Raw genomic sequence first — 16,219 nt, forward strand, 5'->3', positions numbered from 1 at the left:
GGAAATGACAAAATGTCTCAGACAGCCACAGACAAGAATTCATTTTCTTTAAATGTGTTGCGAAAAGAGTAGCGAAATTGTGTTTATTGTTATTTTAAACATCATCTTTAATAGAGACATTAGATCAGTCAGTGGCGCTTCGGTAAATTATCTCATGATTATAGCTATATAGTGGGTCATTACTGTGCCATATAGTTACGTGGCAGTAAACACATCCCTGTTTATAGTATAGTAGAATGGTGCACAATATGGCATCATGGTGTACTTCCTTAACAGGAACAAGCGAGACCTAAATTCACCTCACCAAAAAATCCATGCTTGTTAATTGGCCTCATCAGGGGCCTGATTTATAAAGCATGCGTACGCACAGATTTGATCGTAAAGTGTGCGTACGCAAAAATCCACGGCAAAGTCCATATTTATAAAAACTGTCTTTGACGTGGAAAAGTGCTTAGTGCCACGTCAGGGTCTGAGCAGACGTAGGCACTTTTGCTTGTCCGATTGCTGCAGTTTTTGGGAAATATAAGTCATTCATGCTGCTCGAAAAGGATTTAAACATTGAGAATGCTCTTTTATATGTCTATGACATTACTTAGGCATCGTTTAAAGGCGGAGATCTGAAACTGCTCAGCTGCGCACAAGTTCAAGATCATTTGGGATTTATAAATTTCACATCTGAAAAAAAGGGGTACGCGCGTTTTCTGCGCGTTAAGGGCGATTTATAGTCGTGCGTAGGTTCTACGGCGTAGCTACGGCGTAGGCTATCCGTAGCCTGTGCGTAGCTCTGCGTAGCCTGACGCGCACCTCACAAAAAATTTTACAGCGCGCCAGATCTACGCGGACCGCAAGCGCTGTGATTGGTCCACCAGAACCCCTCCCGTCAGGTAAAAAAACTGCGTCATAGGTATTTCCGTTTGTGACGGTGAAAACAAAGATGAGCCAAGTTGAGGAGTGATTTAACTCAGACTGCATCAAAAGTCGCTGTTTATTTACTTCCATCATTGCTGGTATTCTCAAATTATACACAACAAGTTGCTGTTTCTTCTTCGTTTGTGGGTTAACTTGCTAAGCTTCTTCTTCTTTCACGTTTGTGCTGCTATTGTGGTTACACGCGTGGATACTGCCTACCAGCGGTCGCGCATGTGTTTGCACTTCGACGCGAACGACGACGCAAAAGTATAAATGAAAACCGACGCGGAAGCTACGCCGTTGCTGCTACACCGTAGGACCTACGCACGACTATAACGAGCCCTATGAATCACGCGTACGCATTTTTGATAAATGATCGTAAGATCAAACGTAGGACGGTTTCTACGCAGCATTTTATAAATGAGGCCCCCGCTGTTTAGCAAGTATCAGCATCAACTGCAATAAGGAACGTGGACCAGTCTGGAAATTCAGTTTTTTTCAGGAGGGTCCTTTATTCTGCATCATTACACCCCAAATTCATGCCATTGGCCGAGCCAAAGGTTGATATGTCAGACCGCTTAAATAAACAGAGCAATATTTTCATAACGCCACAGAACCGCAGTGTTTACACGTTTATAAAGTCAACCTTCAAATTCCTTACTTACAGTTGTCTCCCTATATTACTAGGCGACTAGGATAAAAGAAGGTATTTTACATAAAAAATAATGTGCTTCACCATTAAGTAATGCAAAATATAAAAATAAATGGCTAAACGTGCGTACCTCTTTATTATAATGTGTTTTATAATGTGTGCACTTCTTGAACCTCTTACAAATGCTAAACATGACACTCCCTGATGAAATATTCATGACATGAATGAAGGACAGAAAAATACGTTAGATCAGAAATATGAGTAAAGACAAGGCCTTGTAGAGTAATCTTTTCAGCATTTATTTTCAAGACATACAGTTCAACTAAAAGGCATGAACATTTGTATTTTCTCTAAACAACAGTGGATCAAAGAAGGTAAAATCGGTTGATGTCAGCAGCTTTTTTTCTTCTCCTCAGCATCCCAGGAAACTCAAACTTCCCAGCATGGCCGATACACTCGGCCCACCATGCACCTCATGGTGTCCCTTCTGATGATGGCGATTCCTTGGCTCAAGTCGGAACCAACGTCTCTGCGCTCGGTGCTAAGCATGTTCTCAAGGAGTCCGAGACGAGGAACTCCTCTGTCCAGAGACTTTAGGGTTCTCAGAAGATTGGAGTCAGCCACCACAATGATCTTGGAGCTGCCTAGTCCGGACCTCAGATCGTTCTCCTCCAAGCTCTCGCTCAAGCTTTGCTGGTCTGGATCCATCTCGTCAGCTTTGGTCATGGGAATCGCCATGGATGTAAAGTGGCACTCGGACAAAAGTGCAATAGTTAAAAGGATGGTTGCGAAAGAGATCTTCATTCTTGATTTAGAGCTTTTGCAGTCGATGTTCAGCTGCTGTTCCTTGTCTTGTCTTGCGAGCTGGTTTGATGATGGTGGCACATTAGTACCCTTATATATGGTTTTGGAATGTGCCACGTTGCCTCAGATCCACCGTTGTCATGAGGTCAGAGGTATATGACAAATAGCAAAAAACAACCCAAAAAAGTCACTGAGACACTGATGAGACCACGAGCAGGGCTCAAGTGTTTTGTTTGGTCAAAAGTTGATTAAGATTTCCTGCCGTGTATGTTGTGTTCAACGGGTAGACCGCAGGGTTCCCTTAAGTGGGCATCTTAAGAGAAGATGTAATTCCAGAATCTTCACATTTTGAAACAATATGTAAGGATTAAAGACCTGTTGAAAATTTCAAGTGGTTAATAGCTGTTTGATGATGACTGTCACTTTTCTCATTAAACTACAAGGCAAAGTCATCAAGAGGCTCAATTCTCAGCAGGCCAAAATGAAGATCAACATTCGGCAGGAGATTGTATTATTTTCTTTGCAAAAACATGACTGTTCATGACAATGTTGCAGGTGCTTCAGTTTCTATGAGGCACCACGTAGACCTAAAGCTGAATGCTGCTACCGCTGGTAAATGCTACTTGATAAAGAGGACATCAGTAGGTTAATAATATTCTGTATAAACTCATTAAAACCCTTTAGTTGAAGTGGAGTTTCTGGGAAAACATTACACAATGGTAATCCATATGTGGTACTCTTGAACAGTTTAGTTTCTACCCTCACATATTGCATTGACTGTTGACTTGAGATATATGACCAGTATTCCAAATTCTCAAACAGCCAGAGGAGAAATTTTGAACAAAAAGGGCATAAGTCTTAAACTATGGGTGCCCTTTAAAGTCTTACTGCCAAAGGCTTCCAATGGAAGGTTTTTAGTGCATAGAGTACAAGATTACAACTGAGCAACTCTAAGAAGGCAAACCACCCTACTGAAAAATCCAGCTAAGACCAGCATAAGCTGGTAGCTGGTTTTAGCTGGTTTAAGGTAGCACTACCTGGTTTACGCTGGTCCTCCCAGTCTGACAAAGCTGGTCATGCTGGTGGGTAAACTGGTCTTACAGCCTGACCAGCTAAGTTCGGCTAGACCAGCTTAAAAAGTGACCAAAAACACAGCTAGACTAGCTTGCTACACCAGCAAAACCAGCTTCTTACACCAGCAAAACCAAGCTGGGAGACCAGCTAAAACCAGCTCACCAGCTTATGCTGGTCTTAGCTGGATTTTTCAGTAGGGTAGTGTAACCATCTGTTTTTTTCCCCTTTCCAAACATGCATGTTAATTTCTTTGTTGCTAAAAGGAATATTCCACTTTCATTAAAAAATCTGGGCCCGTATTCATAAAGATTCTAAGAGTCCTCTCAGAAAATATTATATTATTATCTCTAATAAGATCGGTCACAAACATGATTCCTGTACAATAATGTGTTGCATGTTATTAACTACTGTCATGCATTGTGTGCAACATTTTTTTGTCTCCCTCTTCCTGTTTTGTCCACTTTCCCGGTTGCTAAAAAAACTCTTAAGCCTCTTAAAAGTCCTCGTCCGTGCTCCTAACAATTTTGACCTTAAGACCTCTTTTAAGGGTTATAAGGCTTTCTGAATTACTTTTTTCTTTACTAGGATTTTTTTCTTTTAATTTTAAGAGTAATCGCCCACATTTCTAAGAATTTTCTTAGAATTGCGTCACTAGGAGCTACTTTTTGCGTTAAGATTCTTTATGAATACGGGCCCTGATAATTTACTCACCCCCATTTTATCCAAGATGTTTATGTCTTTCTTAGTCATTTTGAGGAAACTATTCCAGGAATTTTCTCCATATAGTGGACTTTAGTGGTTTTAGTTTACAGTTTCAGTGCAGTTTAAAATTGCAGTTTCAATGCAGCTTCAAAGGGCACTAAACAATCCCAACCAAGGCATATAGGTCTTATCTAATATGTACTTTTAAACCACAACTTCTCACCATATGCAAAACTACGGCTAGTCTTTAAGAGGGCGGTGAAAGAGGACTGGTTCGATGTGGAATTGTATGCAATAATGTTTTTGAGTCAGTTTATTGTTTAAAATGTGTTTCCACATGTGTGCGTTTCGATATGTAACGCATGACCTTTCGACGTGCTTACGTAATACGTAAGGTCTTGTGGTGCGTCACACGGCTATAGTGCAAGACGAGAGTCTTTCGTTAGATAAGACCCTTATGCCTCTGTTGGGCATTTATGGAGAATTTTTGTATATTATTTTAAATCTATTTTAAGCATTTATATTCACGTTGCACTGGAAAAAAAACTTTGTTTACATTATAGCCTGTAAACGTAATGGGGCGGTTTTCCAGACAGGGATTAGACTAAAATTAGACTAAAATAAATGTATGAGCTGTCCAAACTGAAAAGAACTTGCATCTTAAAATACATCAGTGCCCCTTGTTTTGCCTCAAAATGCATAGTTATGTTTTTAGTAAGGCATGTTTGTTAAAACTAGTTACAGGTGCTGGTCATATAATAAGAATATCATCAAAAGTTGATTTATTTCACTAATTCCATTGAAAAAGTGAAACTTGTATATTATATTTATTTATAACACATATATATTTCAAATGTTTATTTCTTTTAATTTTAATGATATAACTGACAACTAAGGAAAATCCCAAATTCAGAATTAGAACATTACTTAAGACCAATACAAAAAGAGGATTTTTAGACATCTTGGCCAACTGAAAAGTAAGAACATGAAAAGTATGAGCATGTACAGCACCCAATACTTAGTTGGGGCTCCTTTTGCCTGAATTACTGCAGCAATGTGGCGTGGCAGGGAGTCGATCAGTCTGTGGCACTGCTCAGGTGTTATGAGAGCCCAGGTTGCTCTGATAGTGGCCTTCATCTCTTTTGCATCGTTGGGTCTGGCATATCGCATCTTCCACTTCACAAGACCCCATAGATTTTCTATGGGGTTAAGGTCAGGCAAGTTTGCTGGCCAATTTGAAACAGGAATACTGTGGTCCTTAAACCAGGTACTGGTAGCTTTGGCACTGTGTGCCTCTCCTCTCTTCCTCCAGACTCTGGGACCCTGATTTCCAAAGGAAATGCAAAATTTACTTTCATCAGAGAACATAACTTTGGTCCAGAAGCAAGAAGCAAGAAGCAAGAGTGGCTTGACACATGGAATGCGACAGCTTTTCACTCTTGGTGAATCTCCCCCACATTTTTGAATGGGATCTGTTTTACAATCCTCTCCATGGTGAGGCTATCCCTATTGCTTGTACACTTTTTTCTACCACATCTTTCCTTCCCTTCGCCTCTCTATTAATGTGCTTGGAGACAGAGCTCTGTGAACAGCCAGCCTCTTTTGCAATGACCTTTTGTGTCTTGCCCTCCTTGTGCAAGGTGTCAATGGTCGTCTTCTGGACAACTGTCAAGTCAGCAGTCTTCTCCATGATTGTGTAGCCTACAGAACTAAATTCTCTAATTAGCTGATTAGAGTGTGGCACCAAGTGTCTTCAATAGAGCGTATGCAACGATGTCACTTTACCAAAATATCTGGATTTTTTATGAAAGTTAATTAATCCTTTAAAATGGTCCTAATATGTAGCATTTAGGTACAAATATGTATCTTTGAACTGCCAATATGTACCTTTGAAGTACTATATGCACTCTTTGGGTACAAAGGTGTACCTCCCAGTGGGGTACTGTCCCAGTGAGAACTTGTGTACCTTAATTTCTGAGAGTGTAAACAAACACCCTGTATATGCTATACCACAAAGAAAGCATGTGTTTTGCGTGAATATAACTAGGATCTGACATATCCAATTTATGCAGCTTTTTCTTTGATCTATCTTCTGTCTAAAGCCGAAAAATTTATAAGATCCCTTATTATATTTCTGAAGATGCTCTCAATTAGACAATCACTTTATATGTATGTTGAACTCCGCTCTGGTCTTAAATAAGCCAATAGAACCTCTTCTGGCAATTTGACTGGCTTATTTGTTCTCTCTTATCAAAGGCTACAGTACATTTCCGGTGAAAGCAGAAATGTCAGAAGTAATTGGAAGTTAAAGATCAACCTATTAGGACAAGATAATTTACTTTCAGACTCAAGATGAAAGACTACATGTACATCTACATTTTAAAGAGAATTACTCATATCAAAGACTACAGGAACAATTAACTTTTGAGAACATGTTGTGAAATTTATAGAGGCTATATGAGAAGCTCAGATGCAAAAGCCGCTAAACGGCACTTCTGTTAAAAATGAGACAGTGATATTAACCGAATACTCTCAGTGCGTATCATATGTTCATCAAGTACCTTTGCTACTACATTGGCAGAATATGCTACATGCCATTCAAAGTCCTCTATATAAGCAAAAAATCCGAATTGGGTCACATTTCACTGACAGTGGAGGCCTAAGTGCACAGAAGATGAAGTGGATAAACGACGGCATGCGAAACCTTTGAGTCCCTTGTAAGACCTGAAAATAACCTGAATGTGGCAGCCACATGGATCACAGCACCCCCTAATGTGTGGTTCAGTTTCTTTAATTTTACATTCTGGTTTTCATCATTTACAATGTTTCTATTTGCATCTTTAGTGATTTACCCAATTGTTTACTTGTCTTGTCCAAAGAAGTGAATTTTTTGAAGTAGATGTTTTTGCAAAAAACTGAGCTTTGCAGCAAAAGACAGTCAGATTTGTTAAATACCAATGAAATGACTACAGTGACTAAAGCATTTGTGAAAAAAAGACATTTTAATTACTGACTAATAACCTTTTCATTGCCAATAAAGTGAAATTACTCAACATAACAGCCTGATAAAAATGCTCATTTACAAGAAAACATGTCAAACGCACTTAGAGGTACCGTATGTGCATCTGAACTCCATATAGTTTTTACTTGCTTGTAGGAAACAAATGCAATTGAGAATGAAGAATTACTTTTGGATTGGTTTTAAATATTGCAATTACATAATCTTGGACAGGAATACCTTATTTAAATCCAAAAATTTATTTGGACTATTTTGGTATTGTGCAAACAAGATCATCTGGTGAGAGTTATGCATTCAGGAACAAGTCAGGTGGATTTTATTGAGAAAAGAGATGTCTGCTATTAGTTTTGCAGATTTCTACCTGGCAAGCAATAAAAACACAACTGACATTGGAGAAAGGACACAAGCCATATCACCAACCAAGCATCTTGTTGGCAAGTTTTTAATAGGCAAGATTTATTAACATTTTCTTTATATGTAATAATGTTTTGTTTGTACACTGTCAGAAAAAATGGTCCCTAGCTGTCACTGGGGCAGTACTCTTTGAAAAGGACCTACCATTTAGGTACAGATATGTATATATTTGGTAACAATATGTATCTCTGAGGTACTAATATGAACTCTTTAGATGCAAAAGTGTACTTTTTGAAAGGGTATCACCACAATAACAGCAAGAGACCATTTTTTCTGACAGCGTACTTACAGTGAGGAAAATAAGTATTTGAACACCCTGCTATTTTGCAAGTTCTCACACTTAGAAGTCATGGAGGGGTCTGAAATTGTCATCGTAGGTGCATGTCCACTGTGAGAGACATAATCTCTCTTTTCTCCAATAATAAAAAAAATCCAGCAATCACAATGTATGATTTTTTAAATATTTATTTGTATGATACAGCTGCAAATAAGTATTTGAACACCTGAGAAAATCAATGTTAATAATTGGTACAGTAGCCTTTGTTTGGAATTACAGATGTCAAACGTTCCCTGTAGTTTTTCATCAGGTTTGCACACACTGCAGGAGGGATTTTGGCCCACTTCTCCACACAGATCTTCTCTAGATCAGTCAGGTTTCTGGCCTGTCGCTGAGAAATACGGAGTTTGAGCTCCCTCCAAAGATTCTCTATTGGGTTTAGGTCTGGAGACTATAGGCCACCTTGATATGCTTTTTACAGAGCCACTCCTTGGTTATCTTGGCTGTGTGCTTCAGGTCATTGTCAGTTTGGAAGACCCAGCCTCGACCCATCTTCAATGCTCTAACTGAGAAAAGGAGGTTGTTCCCCAAAATCTCACAATACATGGCCCCAGTCATCCTCTCCTTAACACAGTGCAGTCGCCCTGTCCCATGTGCAGAAAAACACCCCAAAAGCATGATGCTACCACCCCCGTGCTTCACAGTAGGGATGGTACTCATTCTTCTTCCTCCAAACACGTTTAGTGGAATTATGACCCAAAAGTTCTATTTTGGTCTCATCTGACCACATGACTTTATCCCATGACTCTTCATCATCCAAATAGTCACCGACTTTAGACGGGCCTGGATATGTGCTGGTTGAAGCAGGGGAACCATCCGTGCCATGCATGATTTCAAACCATGATGTCTTAGTGTATTACCAACAGTAACCTTGGAAACGGTGGTCCCAGCTCTTTTCAGGTCATTGACCAGCTCCTCCCGTGTAGTTCTGGGCTGATTTCTCACCTTTCTTAGGATCATTGAGACCCCACAAGGTGAGATCTTGCATGGAGCCCCAGTCCGAGGGAGATTGACAGTCATGTTTAGCTTCTACCATTTTCTAATGATTGCTCCAACAGTGGACCTTTTTTCACCAAGCTGCTTGGCAATTTCCCCGTAGCCCTTATTAGCCTTTTGGAGGTGTACAATTTTGTTTTTAGTGTCTTTGGCCAGCTCTTTGGTCTTGGCCATGTTAGTAGTTGGATTTTTACTGATTGTATGGGGTGGACAGGTGTCTTTATGCAGCTTGCGAGTTGAGGTGGACATTTTAAAGGCTGACTAACATATCTTTGAGGGTCAGAATTCTAGCTGATAGACGGGTGTTCAAATACTTATCATACAAATACATTTTTACATTATGTCTCTCACAGTTGACATGCACCTACGATGACAATTTCAGACCCCTCCATGATTTCTAAGTGGGAGAACTTGCAAAATAGCAGGGTGTTCAAATACTTATTTTCCTCACTGTATATGTTTTTAAGTGATGTGACTTCACAAGTCTTTTAACTTGTGCAGGTATCGCGCTGTATGTATTTTTCTTGTGTTTTATATTTTATGCTACATTTTTTAAATTGCCTCAGATTCAGACTGGATTACTCAACCATTTTAATGATTTCTGTGGCTTTGTGATAAACAGACTTCTTAATACATGTAGGTGAAATGAAACTGTTACTCAGAAAAACAGATAAAGGATGCAGAAAATAGATAAACATGACAAATGTTCTCTTCACTGTGGAACAACAATCCGTCTTAAAAATCAGTGTGAATATGGAACCGGATAAAGATGACAGACCTCTTGCACCAATACACAAAGAAATAAAACAATGGCACCATGATATAACTTTAATTTACTGGAAGAAAATGGAAAAAAGTCTCAGAAGATGAGGTCTGCACTGGCTGCAAAAACTGTATTATTCTGTGTTTTAAGCTTTTTTTAAATGTGCTATGAAGCATCAAATAGCACCCCAGTAGGACTTGTGATGAGAAAATAAACCAACAAATTAGTGTGTTTTTATGCATTATAGCTATATATAGAATATATATCACATTGTGGATGATAACATACAATAAGTTTTTGTTGGGATCCTGGCAACCACATAGCAACACCCTAGCAACCTCACAAAACAAGTAACAATATAAGCCCACTCACAACCCCCACAGATTTTCTTCAGAAAATGTGAAAGTAGTCTAAAAGCTCATGTGTCTGATGTATTTGTTGGTTATGGGTAGACACAGGTACTGACCCTTGTGTATCAAGGCATGTTATGGCTACTGTTGTCACAACAGATCTCAGTATTTTTAAAAAGAGTGTGAAGCTTGTGTGTGCGCCCTGCACAGGTGTTAGTGGGTTGATCTTTGGTTGTTTGAGGACAGCTGTCGGCCATATGCCCATAACAGAGCTGTTTCTACTACTATAAATTGAGGATGGAACAGTTGAAGAATTTTAACCATGCAGAGGTTTTTGAAATCCATCTGGACAGTAACCTTGCCTCCGTTGAGCATAACTGGATGCAGGGCACTGGAATCTAAAATTATGTGTACTTGTACAGAAATCAGATTACAATGGTTGCAAATTTTGTACAGTACAAGGAAGTTGTCAGGTGTTGCATTAAAAATTCAGGGGCCTTATTTATAAAATACTGCGTAAAGACCATCCTAACTTGATCTTATGATCATTTATTAAAAGCGTGTACAGTACATGTGAACGAACGTCATAGAATGAACAGAACAGATGGATAGAAAATGTGAGTATTCCTGAGACAGATTTGTACCATTTTTTACTAATAAGAAAGGATGCACAGACCCCAAAGTCCTTGGCACCTTGACCACTTGCAGACTGCAGTAAAAGGTGTTTGTGTGCTAAAGAATTGCCCTGTAACAGTCTCCGCACCTCACCTATCCCAATTAGATAAAGGAGCCTTCGAGGTCACAGACTCAACTCTGAAATGTGCAGAGCAGCTGACTATACCAGCTTCTGCCAAACAAAACACGAGGCCCCGGCTTAGAGGCCCGAGGAAAGGCAACTTAGCTTCACTTGGAGAGCAGACAGTGCCTCTCACATAACCTGAGCCTCCGCTCGGCCCATGGCGGCAGGACTTTGTTAAAACAACACGAAGAAGCAGCCCACACCGTTGTCCGTGCTGAAGTGTTATTCCAGCTAGGTAAATAATAGAGTCACCTTCTTAACATGATGAACAGCTTATTAACAAGCAAAAATTGAATTATCTTCCTGAGACCACCATTCCATTCTGGTGCTTTCAGGTTGTATTCACATTGTAATCATATCTGAACACACAATAAACAAACGTGTCCTTCAAGGGTGAAGCAGGATCGTATGTTTATATGAGGTATATGCTCTGACAGCTAGTAGTCATTGGTTTATGGGACACATTTATTGATACAATTACAAAGACTGCATTAAAAACCATTAAAAGGTAGATTTATGTTTTAAATGTAAAGCATTGTACAATTTTCTGCCAGAGATCGTACCACAGCGGTCTAGTCACAATAGGCCTTACAGTAGTAAAATACTTTTCCAGGTTTCAGGTTTTCCAGTTTGCTCAATAATGTGTTTGTGTAACCTACATTGGTGGAATCTGAAGACTCTAAAATCAAAAATGGAGCACAACGACATATTTTGAATGAAATGTCATTATATATCAGCAAAAATGTGTGAACATTTCTTCCACAGGAGCTGCATATTTTTTTAGATCTATAATTGCTTTCACATATTCTTTTCTCCAATGCTGGGATTCTTTGGTGTCACCAATCATGATTATAAGGTCATTTTTAAAAGAAAAGCTTACAGTTTTGCCTGTAAAGGTAGGGACACACCAAACCAAGCAGACTATAAGATTGTCTCAGTTGGTGTTCAATACTCAAAACAGGTAACCAGAAGAGCTTATGACAGATTGGATTCAAACCATGAATGAAGCAGCGCTCGCTTACCAGTTTCCCACAAATCCCGCTCATCACAGATGGATTTGTGATATCCGTAATGTATTATGTCCCATATGGTTATAAAATACTCACACATTTGAGTAAGAGATGGGAAAATGAGTTAAGTGTTCCTTGCTTTCCTTCTTGATTTCGTAATTTGTTTGCCTTTTTACTTTCTTTATTATTGAGCACGGATTGAAATGACATAGAATTATCTGATTTGTTTTCACATACGACATGGTGAATTGACCAAAATTAGGCGACAGTGACTGGCGTTGACGCAGGGTGTGAAAAAAAAGCTGTTCTACTCCGCTTCGCGTCGTGTGCATTACCACCTTGGTGTGCATTATTTTCTTATAATTCAGTAGCCTGTCGTCAATTATTCCTTACTTAATGCACAATAAACTAACATGAATAACTGTTAGTAACAAACATCAAATAATAATATTATTTGATATATTAATATATGTTTGACTTATTTTAAAAACCAAATAAAAAAAATGTAGATCATTATTTTGAAAGTAATCAGATTGGGTTACTAAAATCTAAAAAGTAATCTAATGATCAAACTATGTTACAGTTTCAGTCATGTAATTTTTTATAAAGTTTACTCAACTAAGTTCAGATGGAGCACAGTCTGTCAGGGTTGGGGAAGACAGAACCCAAGTGCAGATAGCTCTCAAGTTACCAAAAATACTTTTATTATATAACAAAAACTCCCTCAAGGGGGTAAACAAGGCAATAATTAAATAACAGACAGGGCAAAAACAAGACAAATACTCCTGACGGTGACACACACAATGATCTGACACAGGACATCACACACAATGGCTTTAAATAGGGAAGAACTAAACTAGGAAACAAAGGACACACAGGTGAAAGGCCTAAACTAATCATGAATAATTAACACGGAAACGAGGGGGTGGGGTCAAGACTTAAGACAGGAGAGCACGAGGCACACAAAACAAACACAGGCCATGGACTCCACACAAAACAAGACAACAGTGAGGGCTGCCATGACCCTGTCACATGAAACACATAAGACATACAGGGCTGACAGGATCATGACAGTACCCCCCCAGGAAACAGGTACACAAGCATTACAGATAACACAATATAAAAGTCCACAAGGCAAGACAGTGCCAGGGATCCGGACCCCCAAGACAAGAGAGGGACATCTGTCACCGCAAGGAGGTGGGCTTGGTTTCCTACGCTGCTCTAGGCTCACCGGCCCGCCACGCCCCACGGGGCTCGCCAACCAGGAACACTCCCGCAGAGCTCGCCGACCAGTAACAGGCATCCAGAACTCTCCCTCCAGAAAACCGGCACTTGCAGCACGTCGTCTGGGAAGCAGGAACTCCTCCTTTGCTCCCCAACCAGAACCGGCACCAACACAGCCATCCCGAAACAGGCACCCATGGCTAACAGTCCTGGAACGCGTGCTCGCATCTCATCGCCCAGAATCTCACGGCTCCCTGAACAGGGATGCCTTCTTGCGTGTGTACAAGTGTAGCTCGAGTCATTACAGTTTGACTTAGGTCAGAAAGGCAACAGGTCACAGAAATGTGACCTAGTGGAGGGTGTTAGGTGATGAGCATAAGACTCAATAAGTGTCTGACTTGTCTATCCGTGAAGCGATGGGAGAATTAATTAAGATTGAGTACATCTGATCTCTTTCCAGATCCCTTCAGCGTAGAGAACCACACATAGGACACACTGTAAATTCTGGGTGGGGAAATGTTGTTTTAGGACCCTGGAGCAGTGAGTGTTGGAAATTGTGCATTTTAAGAAGGTCTTCTTAAACACACTCTTCTGCTAATGGACATGCTATTTTTAAACCTGGAAAAATAGTAATGCCTTGTTGCATTTTTGAGTGGATTGAGTTTAAGTCTGAACTTCCTGAGTCTTGGTCAGATTGGATCACAGGTAATGATTTTTTGGTAGACTTTGAAAACATGGCTTGTAAAATGCGGTACGGCATTTGATGACGAATACATAGCAAATTTGAACTTTTATTAGACCTGGAAGGGGTTGAAATTGTGGTACTAAGTTTCTTTAATATGACTGGGCGATTGATCGAGTATAGGGACCATGAAAGTATTATATGGAAGCAACAAAAGCAATCATTGTGTTATGTTAAAAGAAAAATCTTTCTAGGGTTAATTTCATATTGAAGAAAGGCTTTTATTATCTTCATAATCATCAATCTGTTTACATAACGATTTAAACTGTAAACTGTAAAGTTTTTATATGGTTTGGCGGTTTATTTACACAAAAATAGTGATTTGGGGGCCTGATAAATTTTGAAGACAGGTCCTTTCGCCATCTTGATTGTTTGTATTTATCACTCTGTAAAAGAATGCCTGTTTGCACAGGTGTATTTCTTTGTTTCTTTACAGGAAATACATCACCATCTACTGGCCTGGCATGCGTAATACAGGCCTAGTGTGAAATGTTTTGTTAAGTATGGTAACCCATACTCAAAATGTGACCTCTGCATTTAACCCATCCTAGTGGGCAGTGAACACACGCACAAGTCGTGAACACACACGCGGACCAGTGGGGCCACAATCCCTGCTGTGCCCATGGAGAAACTGGGTTAAGGTGACTTGCTCAAGGGCACCACCACATTCGCAACCTGCCGGCTATGAGACTCGAAGTGGCAACCTGCATATAGCATATTCAGTCATCTTTGCGGATCCGTGAAAAACTGGATCTTTTTGACAGTGTTGTTGTGTGTGCGTAAAATTTTTAAAAAGTGCAAAGAAAAAAAACTTTCACAACTTTTTCATTATTTCACTACATTCAATTTTTCACTACATCATTGTTCGGTAAACATAGCCTTATTCCGTACTGTTTCCTGTAGCTCGTAAACATATCTCTTACTTTTTCCCAAGTGCATGTTAAAAGTGTTAAGGAACAATCAAACCCCACATCACATTAAAACACCTCTTCAAAAATAGATTTTTGTTGAGTTTTAAAATGGTGAACAAACAAAGACAGTGTTTCTTAAATTTTTAGCCGCACTTAAGGATTACTACACTTTCATAAAAAAGAAATCATGTTAATTTACTTTCCCCCCATGTCATCGAAAATGTTAAGGTTTTAGGGGCCAATCACACCAAACGGTTACAGGTGCCTTTTTGAATTATATTCTATGGGCAGTGAGCGTATGCGCACTGTTTATGCGAGTCGAACGCCTTGCGGTTTTTGCCGCCGGTCACGGCACATGTTTTTGAGTGCTGAGAGCAAAAAAAACAGCCGACGTCATTTGCATCTTTTCATTGTCGAATCGAATGAGGGTAGAGGTGTGCTTACGTTGTGGTGAGGGAAGTTCACAGTTGCTTTGAAGAACCGGACTCCACTCGTTCACTCTCTCCTGCGTGTTTGTGCACCTCTCACCCTCAAACAAGGTCAGAGAAAGCGCCCTCTTTTTAAAGTTTCTGCTAATATGACAGTTAACAGCAAAAGAGTGCTCATGCTTCAATATTTGATTGACAAAACATCTGATTCTGTGGTTGCCTAGCAATATAAAAAGCCGCGTCGCACTGCTCTTTTTTTAAAAAGGCAGTGTGTCGCGCCTTGCGTTTTTAAGCGTTTAAAGCGCATTTGGTGTGATTAGCCCCTTATATTGTTCAGTCTAGAAGAAATTAAGTTTTTTGAGGAAAACATTCTAGAATTTTTCTCATTTTAATAGACTTTATTGGACCTCAACAGTTTACAGTTTCAATGCAGTTTAAAATAGCATTTTCAACGCAGCTTCAAACAATCCCAAACAAGGCATAAGGGTCTTTAACAAAACAATTGTCATTTTCAGCAAAAAAAAGTACTTTTAAACCACAACTTCTCGCTTTGCACTAGCCATGTGACTAGCCAGCGCAACCTAACCCATTGGTAAGCACGTCGAAAGGTCACCCATGACGTATGCGAAACTACCGCCCCAGTGTTTACAAGTGTGGGGAAAGAGGACCGTTCTGACGTTGTCGTATGTGGAATGATAATTAAAGGTATAGCAGAAGATTTTCATTTTCCGGGTGGATCACCTATATTAGTGGTCATCCCAGATGTCAATCATTCTGATAGCTCGTCCCTAGGTTCGCTTTCTGCACATGCGCACTTTTACGTGTATGTGTGTTGTGCTACGGTTTCAACCATTCATTGAAGCTCGCGTTCTCACTGTGTTTTTTTTTTCAAAATGTCTGAGGGTCGCAAGAGAAAAAGTGTCCACGAATTGTATGACAAGAAGAGAAAGGCCTATGAAGAAAGAAACAAGACCAGAGTGTTTATGGGAGACATGCTGGCCGCTGGCGTGAGCTAATAGGACAGGTTGGGCTGCCCACGCGAAGTTTCTACTGGAAAGGTACGTTTTGTCATGCTATTTAGAGAA

The 16,219-nt window shown here is 39.8% G+C and overlaps 1 protein-coding gene across 1 annotated transcript; it reads right to left on the reverse strand.

The window, feature by feature from the left end:
* Positions 1 to 1,844: 1,844 nt before the first annotated feature.
* Positions 1,845 to 2,724, reverse strand: pmchl (pro-melanin-concentrating hormone, like). The gene has a single exon (XM_055200994.2). The coding sequence runs from the start codon at positions 2,363 to 2,365 to the stop codon at positions 1,991 to 1,993; it is 375 nt and encodes a 124-aa protein (XP_055056969.1). The 5' UTR covers positions 2,366 to 2,724; the 3' UTR covers positions 1,845 to 1,990.
* Between the last annotated feature and the right edge of the window lie 13,495 nt (positions 2,725 to 16,219).

This window comes from Misgurnus anguillicaudatus, chromosome 22 (genome assembly GCF_027580225.2).
Source record: "Misgurnus anguillicaudatus chromosome 22, ASM2758022v2, whole genome shotgun sequence".
Taxonomy (NCBI): domain Eukaryota; kingdom Metazoa; phylum Chordata; class Actinopteri; order Cypriniformes; family Cobitidae; genus Misgurnus; species Misgurnus anguillicaudatus.